Source organism: Bos mutus, chromosome 14 (assembly GCF_027580195.1).
Source record: "Bos mutus isolate GX-2022 chromosome 14, NWIPB_WYAK_1.1, whole genome shotgun sequence".
NCBI lineage: Eukaryota > Metazoa > Chordata > Mammalia > Artiodactyla > Bovidae > Bos > Bos mutus.
Genome location: NC_091630.1, coordinates 19,144,432 through 19,162,458, shown reverse-complemented (window position 1 = coordinate 19,162,458; position 18,027 = coordinate 19,144,432). Strand labels below are relative to the sequence as shown.

General features: G+C 42.6%; 1 protein-coding gene, 1 long non-coding RNA gene and 2 other non-coding genes across 6 annotated transcripts in view; 1 reads left to right on the top strand and 3 right to left on the bottom strand.

Moving 5' to 3' along the window:
• The window catches only part of GRHL2 (grainyhead like transcription factor 2), a 172,570-nt gene extending 171,597 nt beyond the window's left edge, over positions 1–973 (bottom strand). For 2 of the 3 annotated variants that reach the window (XM_070383061.1, XM_070383062.1), the window contains exon 1: positions 636–770. In XM_070383061.1, the coding sequence (XP_070239162.1) occupies positions 636–655 (20 nt within the window). In that variant the 5' untranslated portion in view covers positions 656–770. Of the gene's footprint in view, positions 1–635; positions 771–838 lie in introns of those variants that run through there. The other variant, XM_014476738.2, reaches the window with a different exon arrangement.
• LOC138990798 (uncharacterized) overlaps positions 644–18,027 on the top strand; it is a 35,187-nt gene continuing 17,803 nt past the window's right edge. The window contains exon 1 of the long non-coding RNA XR_011466912.1: positions 644–777. This is a non-coding gene — a long non-coding RNA (uncharacterized lncRNA). The remainder of the gene's footprint in view (positions 778–18,027) is intronic.
• Positions 6,930–7,074, bottom strand: LOC138990804 (small nucleolar RNA SNORA79). Its single transcript, XR_011466920.1, has one exon. It is a non-coding gene; the product is annotated as a small nucleolar RNA SNORA79 (small nucleolar RNA).
• On the bottom strand, positions 16,327–16,438 carry LOC138990831 (U6 spliceosomal RNA). Its single transcript, XR_011466944.1, has one exon. It is a non-coding gene; the product is annotated as a U6 spliceosomal RNA (small nuclear RNA).

Here is an 18,027-nt window from a genome sequence, read left to right as displayed (position 1 = left end):
CAGGAGGGGCGGGGAGGCCCGGGGACGGGCGTGGGTTCGGCGCCTCTGGCCCCCGAGACCCCGGCCGGCCGGCGCCTGGCCTCCCGTCGGGGGCGCACACACGCACACCGTCCGGCCCGGTGCGGGAAGATGGCCGTTTCTGCTTTCAGGATAAAGGCTCTTTGTTGCTCTCACACAAAAGCCGCCAAGACGCGCTTTTCCAGCAGGCCCTTTGGGCAAATCGAAGGAACGCAGCTGAATTTTCCAAATGGCCCTCGGAGCCCGAAGCGGTGGGAGCAACTAAAAGAGAGGGGGAATAAGAGGCCTCCCGCCCTCTTCTACCGAAACCTCTGCCAATATCCAAGGATTCGTCCTGGGAGACCGGGGCTGAGATCATTCGTAAAGGGAGGAAGGAAAGAGGAAAACCTACTTTTACTATCAAGGCCCAAAGGGGATATTAAACATTCACATTCTTTCAGGGTTTCTCCCCTTAACCAGGGTAGAAACATAATCTGGAAAAGTCTGGATACACCAAAAAGAAAAAGAAAGAAAAAAAAAAATACCAACAATAGCAACTTAAAAAAAAAAAAACAACAAACCAGTTGCCATCAGCCCAAAGTGGTAGTAGCAGCAGCCGGCGCGTGTGATCCACTTACTTGTCCGACTCTTGTGACATGTTTGATCCAATGAACTCGCTCCCCTTTTCCTGGAGCCTCAGCCTCTGGTGAAACTGGACTTTCAAGTCTGTGCAGGTGAAGGTGTGTGAGAGCGCCCGAGATGGCAGAACAAGAGCTACAGGTAATTCTGCTTTTCCGTCCCCCCTCACCACTCTCGCTCGCTCGCCCGCTCGCGCCCTCACCTAGCCGGAAAGGTGGGATAAGGGGGGGGCCCCCTCACATGGGGCCCGAGCTCGGAGGCGGCCGGGCGGCGCGGAGTCCCTCCCGAATCGTGGCAATGGGCAGCCACAGAGCAGAAAGTGGCGGACTTGGGCGGCCACAGGTAACTTTCTCGCAAGGAGCTGAATTCTTTCACTAAAGGGTACGAGCCCGAGGGACGAGCTGCGCGGTGATTGGCTGCGGGGCTCCCTCAGGTGAGCTGCCATTGGCAGAGGCGCGCTCAGGTAAGGCCCTTCTCCAAGTGCAGGTAACTCACTCCGAAGTTTACCTGAGTGGAGCGGCGGCACGCTTGCAGCCCAGCGGCGAGCCGTGGGAGCTGAGGGTCGGTGCTTGGAGCAGACTTCGTGCTACGTTTCCCTTCTTCCCGGGGACCGGCCTGGGGTGAGGGGTTGGGGGACTTTGAAGGAGAGAAGTTAACCAGGAAAAAAAACTACAACACCTGCAACCACTAGGCATTGTGGGTCGAACGGAAGGACTAAGGAGAGCTGAACTCGGGTGTCCCAAGCCAACCGGAATCAAATGCGCAGCACAACCACGAGGCTTTTAATACCCACGTTAAGAGGACAGTGTTGGACAGTGTCAGAAGAACACGGGACTGAAGTTTACGTTGTGCTCCGAGGGGGCGAAAAGCGCAAAGATCGCCAAGTCTGTTACGTAATTGCATTTTTAACATTCTTATCCACAACAAACAACATGTCATGTCCCAATGTGTAAAAGATACGGTAGACGGCTAGACTTATAAATAGATAAGCAGACACGACTTAGCGACTGAACAGCAGCAGCAGCAGCATCCTTTCTTCACCTCGGCGGGTAGGGAGTGGCTGATTTTGATGGGATGAAGAAATTTGGTTGAACAGACACTCAAAGGGCTCAAGCGCACCTCTTCCATCTCAATTCTGCAGCCCAGGATTGCAGAGCTGCAAACGACTGAATCCCTTCCATAAACCTATTGTCATTTGACGTTTCCAGGCAGGCATCAACATTTACATTGTAATTCAATAGAAGCAGCAGCTACAAAGGTGCTTTATCCTTCCAGCTTAATATGGTTGCTACAGAAACAATTCAGGATGAAACTGACTTTTTGCAGTTTTGTTGCCCCTGGTTGAGAGCAGCGAATTTGCAAAACTGTAATTTATAACCAATTCTTCCAATGAGTACTTGTGTAAATTCTGACAGTAATCTAGCCCATGCATATTAATTGTAGAAATAAAGAGGGCATGAAAATTTTATCATAATTTATTTCGAGTTATTACTACGTTGGCAGAGATGAAACAACTCCCATTTTAATCTGTATGGATCATATATTTCCTGCACATGACATTATGAGGCAAGATTTGGCAGCTCCATGTTTCATTCTCAACAAATGAATTTCAGGATTTTTTTCTTTTTAAATACAATATAAGCATGCACACTATCGTTTTTAAGATAATACAATACTTTAAGGTAATGCAATACCTACTTTCATGTACCTTCTTAACCTCCTGTCTAGAGGCTACCAAATTCCACTTTTAGCTGTCTATTCTGTCATTACCTTCCTATTTCTAGTAATTTACGCAGCTATCCCTTGATTTATCAATTTTGATAACAGGTGCTTTGACCACCTGTTGCCTTAGATAAGGACTTAGCTCTTTCAAACCCTGTCCAGTTTCATCTTCCACCATTCTTCCAATGTATCTCTTTCACAGCTTAGGCACAGCAAGTAGTCAGTGAGTGTGCAAATACTAGTCACAACAGAACCACCTACTGTACTACGCTTGTTTTCTTATTTTTAAAACAAATTTTTATCTATTTACTTAGTTTGTGATGTTTCCAATCTGATATTTTTTTTCTACAACATGTCTATCAAATGACTGTCATATTTATTTTTCAAATGATCAGTCAATCCTACCCCCTACACCCCCAAACATCCCTCCGAAAGTCCACTGCCCTTTTGTTCCAATGGAGATGAGTTCCTCTTTGGACCTGCTATTCAGTTGTCATCTTGGGACAATCCGTCATCTCCAGAGTAAGAGCCCCATTTCTCTGACTTTTTGCTTGGTTTGCTGCTTTATTTTTTCCATGGCATATGTTCCAGTAGTAGCCCAAGAATGGGTTCAGAAGGTAAAACTTATTCAACTTTCTTTTTTTTCCCCAATTCTTTCTTTTGAAGGAGTTTGACCAAGTGTCGAATTCTAAGTTGAAATTTTTCATTCATAAGTTCATAAAAATTTCTCTTTTATCTTCTAGCAGCCAGTGTTGCCACTGAGAATTCTGACGCCATCCTGATTCCCGTTCCTTTGTGACCTAGAATTTTTCTTCCTAAAAACTCATAGAATAATCTCTTTATCTCTGATATTCTGAGATTTCATAATTATGTGCCTTGGTTACCTAATATTCTGAAATGTCAGTATGTTGGAGGCTTTCATCAAATGTTTGCAAACCTTTGACTGTCGCTTCATACTTAAGAATGAGATCTTAAAACCCCTCTGGAAACTAGACATAGGGGTGGGAGGAAGGGTTCTTGCTCATTGATGGGCTTGCCGTGTGGTGATCGTGTTCAAAGTTCATCTTTCCTTAGGAAGATTCCCAAATATCAGAAACGAGATGTCTTTTCTTATGGGCTCTTCAGCATCTCAAGAGAAGTATCTGCCATCCCTTGACTTAGGGTACGTTCACCTGGCTGCTGGTATTCTCAGAACAGGTCAGAAGAGATCCAGAGCAGCCACTGCTCAGTATGCAGTCTCTGTCTTTCCTGTAGGCGCTTTACTCCTGCTCTTCTTTCTGCCGGATGCACAAGCCTCTCTCCTGTATTTCCTACTGTCATTGTAATCCCCTGGCTGCAAGAAGTGGGACAGGGGACCTGAGGATCTAACAAATTCAAACATCTGCACTCACTCAGCTCTCAGCCTCTCGCCTCTGTCTCACTTCTGGGATCCTGCGCCCTCTCCTCAGCATCTCTCTCATGACCTCTGGCATCTCCAAGACCCGGCCCAATCTGGTGTTTTATAGAAGAATCTCTTGGGCTGTTTCTATACTGACCTCTAGGATGTCATTAGAGTAGCTTCTGAAGTTCTGTTAAACCAGTTTCCACTCTGCCGTTCATCCCCATCTTCCAGAATTGTGTTGAGATATATCTTGTGCAGATGACTCCACCTCCATCCTCTTTGTCCCTGTGAATTTATCCTCTTACTTTCCTTTACTGTCCTTTTCAGGAGATAATGAACATAAACAAGTATGGGTCAATCTGACATCTTTAATCTGAAGCCATTTCCAAAACCATCCCAAAACTTTTACCAAACTGTTCCAAATTTGTTTATGCAAACAAAACTAGAATTTATGAGCAAACCTTGCCTTTTTTTGGTCAATGGTGCTCAAGATTCCCTTCTTTCTCACCAATATCTAACAACTCAGCCTTGACTACATTGCTTAGTATGCCCTGTTTGACTACCCACTGCTATATTGTTTGGTTAGATTCATGAAGGAGAAGATCCTCGTGAACAATTTAAAATCATCAACCATGAAGTTAACTCTGTTACCCAATTGAAGTTTTTTTTTTTTTAATTTTTCTTTCTTTTTAAACTTTTAATTTTGTATTAACATTGGGGTATTAACAATGTTGTGATAGTTTCAGGTGAACAGTGAAGAGACTCAGCCATACGTATACTATTTATTTATTTACTTATTTTTGACTGTGCTGGATCTTCATTGCTGCACAGGATTTTCTCTAGTTGCAGGGGTTGGCTGGGGGCTGTCTACTCTTTGTTGCAGTGCTTGGGCTTCTCACTGAGGTGGCTTCTCTTGTGGAGGAACACAGGCTCCAGGGCACATGGGCTTCAGTAATTCCCGTGTGTGGGCTCAGTAGCTGCGGCTCCTGGGCTCTGGAGTACAGGCTCAAGTCGCTCGGGCTTAGTTGCTTCAAGGCATGTGGAATCTTCCGAGACCAGGGATCAAACCCATGTCTCCTGCATTGGCAGGCATATTCTTTACAGTGAGCCACCAAGGAAGCCCCAGGTTACCCAATTGTTTTGATTCTGTTGGCAAAATAGTTCCAAGTGACTATGAAACCTTGCCACACCCAACATGAGAATGTACTTCTCTCTCTTTCTCAAACATCTTTCTCCGTAAACTCTTAAGTGCAGCAGTCGTTCCCAATGTGAGATCCCTGGACAGACCATCGACATCAGATTACCTGGGAGCTTGTGAAAAATGCAAATTCACCAACTCACCCCAGGCCTCCAGAAACTCATGGAGGTGGACAGCAGACTGTGTGTCTAGCAAGTCCTCCAGGTGATTCTGATGCAGGTTAGAGTTTGAAACGCATCAGTACCGAATGCTGACAGGAGGAAGTAGCACCTCAGTAGCCATTGAAAGCCATCATTGTAAATTATGCCGAATTTGGAGTTTTCCAGCAACTTGTAGCAACCATGGGGTAGGCAGTCGATTTTACCCGTCTGGATTGTTTTATTCCTAATCTAGTGACTGTTTATATAATGGTTGACCATTATTCTCAATTGGAGCAGTTCAAGCTGGTTTTAGAAAAGGCAGAGGAACCAGAGACCAAATTGCCAACATCCGCTGGATCATGGAAAAAGCACGAGAGTTCCAGAAAAACATCTATTTCTGCTTTATTGACTATGCCAAAGCCTTTGACTGTGTGGATCACAATAAACTGTGGGAAATTCTGAAAGAGATGGGAATACCAGACCACCTGATCTGCCTCTTGAGAAATTTGTATGCAGGTCAGGAAGCAACAGTTAGAACTGGACATGGAACAACAGACTGGTTCCAAATAGGAAAAGGAGTACGTCAAGGCTGTATATTGTCACCATGTTTATTTAACTTATATGCAGAGTATATCATGAGAAACACTGGACTGGAAGAAACACAAGCTGGAATCAAGATTGCCGGGAGAAATATCAATAACCTCAGATATGCAGATGACACCACCCTTATGGGAGAAAGTGAAGAGGAGCTAAAAAGCCTCTTGATGAAAATGGAAGTGGAGAGTGAAAAAGTTGGCTTAAAGCTCAGTGTTCAGAAAACGAAGATCATGGCATCTGGTCCCACCACTTCATGGGAAATAGATGGGGAAACAGTGGAAACAGTGTCAGACTTTATTTTTCTGGGCTCCAAAATCACTGCAGATGGTGACTGCAGCCATGAAATTAAAAGACACTTACTCCTTGGAAGGAAAGTTATGACCAACCTAGATAGCATATTCAAAAGCAGAGACATTACCTTGCCAACAAAGGTTCGTCTAGTCAAGGCTATGGTTTTTCCTGTGGTCATGTATGGATGTGAGAGTTGGACTGTGAAGAAGGCTGAGCGCCGAAGAATTGATGCCTTTGAACTGTGGTGTTGGAGAAGACTCTTGAGAGTCCCTTGGACTGCAAGGAGATCCAACCAGTCCATTCTGAAGGAGATCAGCCCTGGGATTTCTTTGGAAGGAATGATGCTAAAGCTGAAACTCCAGTACTTTGGCCACCTCATGGGAAGAGTTGACTCATTGGGAAAGACTCTGATGCTGGGAGGGATTGGGGGCAAGAGGAGAAGGGGACGACAGAGGATGAGATGGTTGGATGGCATCACTGACTTGATGGACGTGAGTCTGAGTGAACTCCGGGAGTTGGTGATGGGCAGGGAGGCCTGGCGTGCTGCGATTCATGGGGTCGCAAAGAGTCGGACACGACTGAGTGACTGATCTGATCTCATCTGATCTGAGTGCATTTTTTTAAAACAGCGTGTGATCTGCTACATTATTTGTCATACCTTTAGGAATTTCAGCACAGGTTAGTATTTGATGTCATTTTATGTGGCCACAACAAAGTAAATTCTCATGTAAAAAGCTAGCAATAAGAAAAAGCTAGTGTTTTTAAACTATTCCATTTATGAGATTAAAGTTTTAGTTAAATTTCTAGTGGAGAAAAACTTCTATTATCATTTTAGTGTTTACTTCTGTTATCATTTTAATGGTGATTTTTAGCATCTATTATAATGGCCAATGCCATTTTCCTAAATTAAAACTTTAGTATTTGATACCAAATTGTTACTTTATTATGTCTTTTTTTTTCCCTCAGTTGTTTTGGCTCCGCAAAAATCAGTAGATGCTACCCCATAGCCAACTCATCCCCATAGTGCCCTGAGTGAAGACAAGTCTGTTTAGATGTATGATGTATTAAAACCCACTACCTAAGGCTGCAGGGAGTGAGAACAGCCATCAGATGTTAAATCTCTTATAATGAGATGTGGGGAGAAGAATGCCGCTTCTGTGCCATCTGGGCAGAAATACCAAGTTTGTTTTTAAATCGTATGTATATACATATATATAATTTATATATATATGAGATCAGATCAGTCGCTCAGTTGTGTCCGACTGTTTGTGACCCCATGAATCGCAGCACACCAGGCCTCCCTGTCCATCACCAACTCCCGGAGTTCACTCAGACTCACGTCCATCAAGTCAGTGATGCCATCCAGCCATCTCATCCTTTGTCGTCCCCTTCTCCTCCTGCCCCCAATCCCTCCCAGCATCAGAGTCTTTCCCAATGAGTCAACTCTTCCCATGAGGTGGCCAAAGTACTGGAGTTTCAGCTTTAGCATCATTCCTTCCAAAGAAATCCCAGGGCCGATCTCCTTCAGAATGGACTGGTTGGATCTCCTTGCAGTCCAAGGGACTCTCAAGAGTCTTCTCCAACACCACAGTTCAAAGGCATCAATTCTTCGGCGCTCAGCCTTCTTTACAGTCCAACTCTCACATCCATACATGACCACAGGAAAAACCATAGCCTTGACTAGACGAACCTTTGTTGGCAAGGTAATGTCTCTGCTTTTGAATATGCTATCTAGGTTGGTCATAACTTTCCTTCCAAGGAGTAAGTGTCTTTTAATTTCATGGCTGCAGTCACCATCTGCAGTGATTTTGGAGCCCAGAAAAATAAAGTCTGACACTGTTTCCACTGTTTCCCCATCTATTCCCCATGAAGTGGTGGGACCGGATGCCATGATCTTCGTTTTCTGAACACTGAGCTTTAAGCCAACTTTTTCACTCTCCACTTCCATTTTCATCAAGAGGCTTTTTAGCTCCTCTTCACTTTCTCCCATAAGGGTGGTGTCATCTGCATATCTGAGGTTATTGATATTTCTCCCGGCAATCTTGATTCCAGCTTGTGTTTCTTCCAGTCCAGTGTTTCTCATGATATACTCTGCATATAAGTTAAATAAACATGGTGACAATATACAGCCTTGACGTACTCCTTTTCCTATTTGGAACCAGTCTGTTGTTCCATGTCCAGTTCTAACTGTTGCTTCCTGACCTGCATACAAATTTCTCAAGAGGCAGATCAGGTGGTCTGGTATTCCCATCTCTTTCAGAATTTCCCACAGTTTATTGTGATCCACACAGTCAAAGGCTTTGGCATAGTCAATAAAGCAGAAATAGATGTTTTTCTGGAACTCTCTTGCTTTTTCCATGATCCAGCGGATGTTGGCAATTTGGTCTCTGGTTCCTCTGCCTTTTCTAAAACCAGCTTGAACATCAGGAAGTTCACAGTTCACGTATTGCTGAAGCCTGGCTTGGAGAATTTTGAGCATTACTTTACTAGCATGTGAGATGAGTGCAATTGTGCGGTAGTTTGAGCATTCTTTGGCATTGCCTTTCTTTGGGATTGGAATGAAAACGGACCTTTTCCAGTCCTGTGGCCACTGCTGAGTTTTCCAAATTTGCTGGCATATTGAGTGCAGCACTTTCACAGCATCATCTTTCAGGATTTGAAAGAGCTCAACTGGAATTCCAGCACCTCCACTAGCTTTGTTCGTAGTGATGCTTTCTAAGGCCCACTTGACTTCACATTCCAGGGTGTCTGGCTCTAGGTCAGTGATCACACCATCGTGATTTTCTGGGCCGTGAAGATCTTTTATTTATCTATTTGGCTGCATCAGGTCTTAGTTGCAGCACATGGACTTAGTTGCCCCACAGTATGTAGGATCTTAGTTCCCAGACCAGGGATCGAACCTGTGTCCCCTGCATGGAAGGTGGTTTTTAATCACTGAGCCACCAGAGAAGTTCCTAGAAATACCGGGTTTCTAGGAACCCATCAACTGAATCTGCTTTGCTGCTTTTCACCCACTGAATGTCATATACAGAGCCACTAAAGCACATTGAATGTACTGTGGTAGATGACTGGTGGTATCTCCTACATTGCTTCACACTATAAAAATACTTTTTTTTTGTTTGGCTTTTCTCCCCAAGAATTAACCTTGTAAAGAATGAAATGTACCTGGGTGTCTGAATTTGAAATTGACATAGAAATATATAACTTAACCAACTAAGCATTAAATGGCACTTTTTTGGGGCCACTTCTATTTTTCATAGTTGTATGGATATGTATATTTGCATTGACACTGTTTCCACGCAGACTCTGAAACTAGCAGTGTGGACTTCAGCTGGTAGCCTGAAGTAACACATCTCCTTCAGGGAAGTGAAGGTTTCTGTTTCTTGAACTGGTCATTGGTAACTCTTCAACAGAAAGCGTGGTCCTGTTAAAACATACTGCACTGAATACATATCTTTATCTCTACTTCTTCCTGAAGTCCCATTGATGGAAGAATAAGAGAGGAGATGAGATGGTTCAAGATAACAAAATTTGGAAGGTGGAAAAAAAGTGGAAAGTGACTGGAGGAGTAGAAACTGATTTAGGTGAACTGAGAAAGATGAACCAGAGCATCTGTAGACAGGATCAAGCCTGTTTAGGCTGTAGAACCTCATAAAGACATAGAAAATCAAATTTCTAATTGTCATTGAAGGTGGGAGCAAGTGGAAGGACTGAAACCAGAGGAATGGATTAACATTTTTAATTCAAAGCTGTTAGATCCTGTAGGTCCCCTTACCACCCCCCACCCCACCCCCAGTATAATCAAGCTTCTATCTGTATTAATTTGCTTGTCATTCAGTTACTAAGTCGTGTCAAACTCTTTGTGACCCCATGGACTATAGTATGCCAGGCTCCTCTGCCCTTCACCATCTCCGGGAGTTTGTTCAAACATATGTCCATTGAATCGGTGATACCATCCAACCAGCTCATTCTCTGTCATCACCCCATCATCCTCCTGCCTTCAGTCTTTCCCAACATCAGGGTCTTTCCCAATGAGTGAGCCCTTCGCATCAGGTGGCCACAATATTGGAGCTTCAACTTCAGCATCAGTCCTTCCAGTGAATATTCAGTGTAGATTTCTTTTAGGATTGATTGGTTTGATCTTGCAATTCAAGGGACTCTCAAGAGTCTTTTCCAGCACCATAATTTGAAATCATCAATTTTTTGGCACTCAGCCTTCTTTACAGTCCAACTCTCACATCTGTACATGACTACTAGAAAAACCATAGCTTTGACTATACGGACCTTTGTTGGCAAAGCTAGGGCTACCATAAAAAATACCACACATCATGTGGATTAAACAAGAGAAATGTATTTTCTCGTGGTGCTAGAAGTTCCAGGTTAAGGTTTCGGCAGGGTTGGTTTCATTCTGAAGCCTCTCTTCTTGACTTACAGGTGGCCGTCACTGGCTCTGTCCTCACAGATCCTGTTCACTGTGAACATGCACGTGTCCTAATCTTCTCTTCTAAGGACACTGGTGATGTTGAATTAGGGCCCACACATATGACCCCGTTTTACCTTAACTGCCTTTTTAGAAGCCCTGTCTCCAAATACAGTCACATTCAGAGGTAAGGCCATACCTTGGAGTTATTGGAGGTTTAGTTCCAGAGCACCTCAATGAAGTGAATATTGAAATAATGCAAGTCACATGAATTCTTTGGTTTCCCAGTACATACAAAAGCTCCGTTTACACTATATTGTAATCTATTAATCGTGCAATGGCATCATGTCTACGAAAACAATGTGCATACTTTTAAGTAAAAAATACTTCATTGAAATCATCCCCTGCACAACAGCATAGGACTAAATAACGGGTTGTCTTTTCTTTTCTTTTTTTTCCTTCCAACATATCTATCCTTTTCCCAGATTAAGATGTACTCCAGAAAAAAATAGTTTCGTTTTTATGTTGAAATAAGATGTTTTGTACCTTTTATTTTCATGTGCTGCTGCTGCTGCTAAGTCACTTCAGTCGTGTCCAACTCTGTGCGATGCCATAGATGGCAGCCCACCAGGCTCCCCGTCCCTGGGATTCTCCAGGCAAGAACCCTGGAGTGGGTTGCCATTTCCTTCTCCAATGCATGAAAGTGAAAAGTGAAAGTGAAGTCACTCAGTCGTGTCTGACTGTTCGAGACCCCATGGACTGCAGCCTACCAGGCTCCTCCATCCATGGGATTTTCCAGGCAAGAGTACTGGAGTGGGGTGCCATTGCCTTTTCCGTTTATTTTCATGTAGGATACCACAGTTTATTGCTTAAAAAAATACTTTATTATTAAAATGTTAGCCATCATCTGCACCTTCATTAAGTAATCTTTTTGTTGGTAGAGAATCTTGCCTAGGTATTGATGGCTGCTGACTAATCAGAGTGGTGGTTGCTGAAGGTTTGGGTGGCTATGATGACTTAAAATAAGACAACAGTGACATTTGCTGCATCAGTTGACTCTTCCTTTCACAAAGAAATTGCTTGGTAGCATGCAGTACTGTTTAATAGCAAGAACTTCCTTTAAAACTGGAGTCAATCCTCTCAAGTCCTGCTATTGCTTTACCAGTTTTTGTCATATTTTAAACCCTTGTCATTTCAACAATCTTCATAGCATCTTCACCAGGGGTAGATTCCATCTCAAGAAATCACTTTCTTTGCTCAACCATAAGAAGCAACTCGGCATTCATCAAAGTTTTATCATGAGATTGCAGCAACTCAGTCACATCTTCAGGTTCTACTTCTGTTTCTGATTCTCTTGCTATTTCCACCACATCTGTGGTTATTTCCTTCACTGAAATCTTTTTTTTTTTTTAATTTGTTTTGATCAGAGAATAATTGCTTTACAATGTTGTGTTGGTTTCTGCCATATAACAACATGAATCAGCTATAAATGGCAACCCCCTCCAGTGTTCTTGCCTGGAGAATCCCAGGGACAGAGGAGCCTGGTGGGCTGCCGTCTATGGGGTCGCACAGAATCGGACACGACTGAGCGACTTAGCATAGCATACGTATATCCCCTCCCTCTTGAACCTCCCTCCCACCCATCCCCATCCCACCCCTCTAGGTTGTCACAGAGCACCAGGCTGAGCTCCCTGTGTTTTATAGCAGCTTCCCACTAGCTGTCTGTTTTACATGTGGTAATGTATGTTTCAATGCTGTTGTCTCAACTCGTCCCACCCTCTCCCTCCCTCACTGCGTACACAAGTCTGTTCTCTGTGTCTGCGTCTCCATTGCTGCCCTCCAAATAGGCCCATCAGTACCATTGTTCTAGATTCCATACATATGCATTAATATGTGATATTTATTTTTCTGACTTCACTCTATAACAGGCTCTAGGTTCATCCATCTCAGTTCAACTGGCTGAAATGTATTCCTTTTTATGGCTGAGTAATATTGTATTATATATATGTACCACAACTTCTTTATCCATTCATCTGTTAATGAGCATCTAAGTTACTTCCCTGTACTGGCCATGCTGCAATGAATGTTGGGGTACATGTGTGTTTTTGAATAATGGTTTTTCTCAGGGTATATGCTCAGTAGTAGGAGTGCTGGGTCATATGGTAGTTTTATTCCTGGTTTTTTAAGGATTCTCCATACTGTTCTTCACAGTGGCTACATCAATTTACATTCCCACCAACAGTGTAAGAGCGTTCCATTTTCTCCACATCCTCTCCAGCATTTATTGTTTGTAGATTTTTTGATGATGGCCATTCTGACCATGTGAGGTGGTTATACCTCATTGTAGTTTTGACTTGCATTTCTCTAATAATGAGTGATGTTGAGCATCTGTATGTCTTCTTTAGAGAAATGTCTGTTTAGGTCTTCTGCCCATTTTTGGACTGGGGACTGTTTGTTTTTCTGATACTGAGCTGCGTGAGCCTCTTGTATATTTCTGAGATTAATCCTTTGTCAGTTGCTTCATTTGCAATTATTTTCTTCCATTCTGAGGGTTGTCTTTTCATTTTGTTTATAGTTTCCTTTGCTGTGCAGAGGCTTTTAAGTTTAATTAAGTCCCATTTGTTTAGTTTTGTTTTTATTTCCATTACTCTAGGAGGTAGGTCAAAGAAGATCTTGCTGTGATTTATGTCAAAGAGCCTTCTCTGAAATCTTGAACGCCTCAAAGTCATTCATGAGGCTTGGAACCAAACTTTACCCAACTCCTGTTTTTGTTTTTTTAATTAATTAATTTTGTTTTTTGACTGCCCTGGGTCTTTGTTGCTGCTCACAGGCTTTTGTCTGGTTGTGGTGGGCAGGGCATGCTCTTCCCTGTGGTATGCAGGCTTCTCACGGTGGCTTCTCCTGTTGCAGAGCACAGCCTCCAGGTGTGTGGGCTTCTGTAGTCATGGCACACAGGGTTAGTTGCTCCACAGCATGTGGGATCTTCCCTTCCCTGCATTGGCAGGCGGATTCTTAACCACTGGGTCATCAGAGAAGTCCTTCCTAACTCCTGTTAATATTGATATTTTGACCTTTTTTCCATGAGTCACCTCATCTTAATGTTTTTAATGACCGTTTTTAATGGCATCTAGAATGACGAATCCTTTCCTGAAGGTTTTTCATTTACTTTGTCCAGATTCATGAAAAGAATCATTGTCTATGGCAGCTTTAGTCTTACATGTTGTATTGCTTAATTAGTAAGACTTGAAGGTTGAAATGACTCCTTGATCCACGGGCTGCAAAATGGATATTGTCCTAGGAGGCATGAAACATTCATCTCTTTGTACACCTCCATCAGAGCTCTTAGGTAACCAGGTGCATTTTCAGTGAGCATCAGTATTTTGAAATTAATCTCTTATTTTCTGAGCAATAGGTCTCAACAGTGGCTTGTGCTGCTGCTGCTAAGTCACTTCAGTCATGTCCGACTCTGTGTGACCCCATAGACGGCAGCCCACCGGGCTCCCCTGTCCATGGGATTTCTAGGCAAGAGTACTGGAGTGGGTTGCCATTGCCTTCTCTGCAACAGTGGCTTAGAACATTCAATTAGCCATGTTGTAAACACGTATGCAATCATACAGGCTCTTTGTTCCATTTATTGAACACAATCAAAGTAGATTTAGGATAGTTCTTAAGGGCCTGAGGATTTTCAGAGTGGTTGATGAGCATTGACTTCAACATCAAGTCACCAGATGTATAAACCTCTTTTATGAGAGTTTGCCTGTCCTTTGAAGCTTTGAAGCCAGTTGTTGACTTCTCTCTAGCTGTGAAAGTTCTAGATGGCATCTTCTTCCAATATAAGAGTTTTTCATCTACATTGAAAGTTTGATGTTTAGTGTAGCCATCTTTGTTAATTATCTTAGCTAGATCTTCTGTATAACTTGCTGCAGCTTCTACATCAGCACTTGTTGCTTCATCTTGCACATTTATGTAACAGAGACAGCTTCTTTCCTTAAAGCTCACGAAACAGCTCTGCTAGCTTCAGACTTTTCTTCTACAGCTTCCCCACCTCCATCAGCCTTCACAGAATTGAAGAGAATTAGAGCCTTGCTCTGGATGAGGCTTTGGCTTAAGACAATGTGGTGGCTGGTTTGATCTATCTAGACCACTAAACTTGCTTCATATCAGCAATAAGTTTTTCATTTTCTTATCATTTCTGTGTTCACTGGAGTAGCACTTTTAATTTCCTTCAGGAACTTTTTTTTTGCATTTACAACTTAGCTAATTATTTGGCACAAGAGGCCTAGCTTTTGGCTTGACTCAGCTTTCTATATGCCTTTCTCACTGAACTTAATAATTTTCAGCTTTAATTTAAAATGAGACACATGTGATCTGTCCTTTCATTTGGACACTTAGAGGCCACTGTAGGGTTATTAAATGGCCTGATAACAATATTGTTGGGTCTCAAGGAATAGGGGGGCCTGAGAGGGATGGGGGAATGGCCCGTCAATGGAGACATTAGAACACACACAACATTTATCAGTTAAGTTGGCCATCTTATATGGGCACAGTTCATGGTGCCACCATAACAATTACAGTAGTAGCATTGAAGGTCACTTATTGGGCTTCCCTGGCGATTCAGTGGTAAAGAATCCACTTGCCAATGCAGGAAGCATGAATTCAATCCTGGTCTGGGAAGATCCCACATGCCACGGAGCAATCAAGCCCAAGCACCCAACTATTGAACCTGTGCCCCAGAGCCCGGGAAGTGCAACTACTGAGCCCATACCACAGCCACTGAAGCCCATGTGCCTAGAGCCCGTGCTCTGCAATAAGAGAAGCCACTGCTGTGAGAAGCCCATGCACTGCAAGGAAGAGTAGCCTTGGCTCACTGCAACTATCACCAAAGACCCAGCACAGCCAAGTAAATAAATAAAAGTTTTAAAAGAGCACATCGCATATCACTGTAACAAATATAAAAATAATTTAAAAGTTTGAAATATTGCAAAAATCGTGAAAATGTGACACAGAGACACAAAGTGGTCAAATGCCATTGGAAAAATGGTGCTAACAGACTTGCTTGATGCAGGGTTGCCACAAACCCTTGGTTTGTTAAAAAAAAAAAAAAAAAAACAACAAAACAATGCACATAAAGCACAATAAAGTGAAGTGCAATAAAATGGAGTGTGCCACTGCAGGGTTAGGACCTCAGCCTGTGAATTTAGGTGGGGGCACAGTTCAGCCCATAACACCATCCCTCCTCATTCCGGCAGGAGACAGAAGTGTATTCTAGACAAACTGAACCAGGAAGACTGCAGACTTGGGTGTACTGAGGGAATCATCAGGACTGAGGCACCGGACCTATAACAGGGAGAGTTTGTGAAGGCCATATGCTAATCAGTGAGATACCATCTCCTGGTTTCCTCCACCCAGCCCAGTGAGCCAGGAACCAAGCTTATCCCACCAGCAGCCACGCCTCCCCTCAAAGCAGGAGATCAGAAGATCTTTCTTTGGATTAATTGTAAGGTCTTAGAGAAAAGATCTGCAGATACTGATGTGGGTGTTTCCCAATCAGGAAGAAAGAGAGAGTGGGGGGAGAAAGAAGAAAGAGAAGAAAGAAAAAGGAGGGCGAAAGGAAGGAAGGAAGAAATGAAAGAAAGCAAGGAAGAAAGAAAAAAGAGGGCTATTCTCTAATACATCTCCTTTCAACAAAGTCCATCAGTCAACAAGTCCTACCTTCATACAGAGAGTTTCTAAGGAGCTCTTTCTGCCACACTCTTGAATATAGATAAGAGGTTAGGGGTCAGACATTTGAGAAAAGCCTCCAAAATGAAGACTTGACCAAAATGTAACTAAGAGTGATTTTAAGAAAAACAGATGGTACAAAGATGGAATAAAGATTATATAATTAAAATATGAGAAAACATTGCCTCCATGAAATAAGAACAGCTACTATTTATTTTTTAAAAATTTTTAATGGAATGCTTCATGAATTTGCTTGTCATCCTTGCACACTTGCCATGCTCATCTTCTCTATATTGTTCCAATTTTAGTATATGTGCTGCCGAAGTGAGCACCAGCATACTATTTAAAAGCAATGAAACAACCATCAGGGAGTCAAAAAGGGCTCATAGACATTAAAATATCAATATGAAAGCCTAAAAAGAGGCTAAAAAGAAAGCATAAAAAGAACCTTCCACGGTATATTTGAAGTTAGAATCTAGGAAATCTCCCATACAGTAGAAAAAAAGACAACAAAATAGAGAGTAAAAGAGAAAAAAAATTAACAATTGTAAGATCAGGCAGGTAGATCTCACACATGACTAAGAGGTATTGCAGAAAAAGAGAATGGAAAAATGTTGGGAAGAAAATTATCAGAAAAAAGATAAAATATGATTTTTAAATAGCTCAAGTATTTTAAGTCTTCTAATTGGCATGACCCACACAGTGGTCAGCACAGTGGGTTCTAAATGAAGTAAATTGAAGCAATTCTCATAAAATGTCTGGGCTGATCTTTCTAGCCCAGAGAAATGAAAATAAAATGAAGCAAGCAAAGAGCAAACTGCTCAGGCACAAAGGATCAAGAATAAGAAAAAAAGAAAGAAAGGGGAAGAAATAGGAGTCCCTGGTGGACTAGTGGTTAGGATTTCTGGCTTTGCGGCCTGCTGTGGCCCTAGTCGATAAACTAGATCCCACAAGCTGTGGGGCATGGCCAAAAAAAAAGAAGAATCAGAATATATTATCTCATTCAACAATACTGCCAGCTTCAAGATATTAGGGGGGACAAAAACCTTTAAATGCTAAATTATATGCCTAGACAAGTTATCAGTGAAGTATGAAAGTAGAATAAAATTCAATTCCAGAAGCTCAAGTTCTAAAACCTTGCATCCTTTCTCAAAAAGATACTAGACAATGTGCTCTATTAAGACATGGAGAACAGAAAGAACCAAGAAAGAGATAGTCTTAAGATTCAGGAAAGAGGGGAGGCAACAGAAGAGAAAGTTAGAGGGATGGCAGAAAATGATAATGGCTTAGCAGGCTTAGAGAGCAACTAAATTCTCTCATCCAACAGAGGTTTTGGGGTGGGGTTGAAGGGTTGAACCCAACAATTAAGTTTAACATGATGGAAAATTATATTGAGATGGTGTTTGAGGGTATGAAAAGTATTAGGAATAGGTACAGAGAAAGCTTAACAAATATTTAGCATTCAGTAATTCTGGGGGAAAATTACACAAGACTGGAAATATAATCAAATTAATCTTACTACATACTTGGTTCAACAGTGAATAATATTCATATGATCTTCATAATAGAATTACTGAATGATAATTTACTAAAACTGGTGATAAACCTCAACTGGAAGATGAAAGAAGGAAGATACTGGTATTAGGTGGGTGATGACGATGTGGGAAATTGTGAGTTAAATTACCATGTGCGTGTGTGAGTGCTTTGTCACTCAGTCATGTCTGGCTCATTGCAATCCCATGGACTGCGGCCCACCAGGCTCCACTGTCTGTGGGATTTTCCAGGCAAGAATGCTGGAGTAGGCTGCCATGCCCTCCTCCAGGGGATCTTCCCAACCCAGGGATTGAACCCACTTCTTTTACATCTTCTGCATTGGTGGGTGGGTTCTTTACCACTAGTGTCACCTGGGAAGCTCAAAATA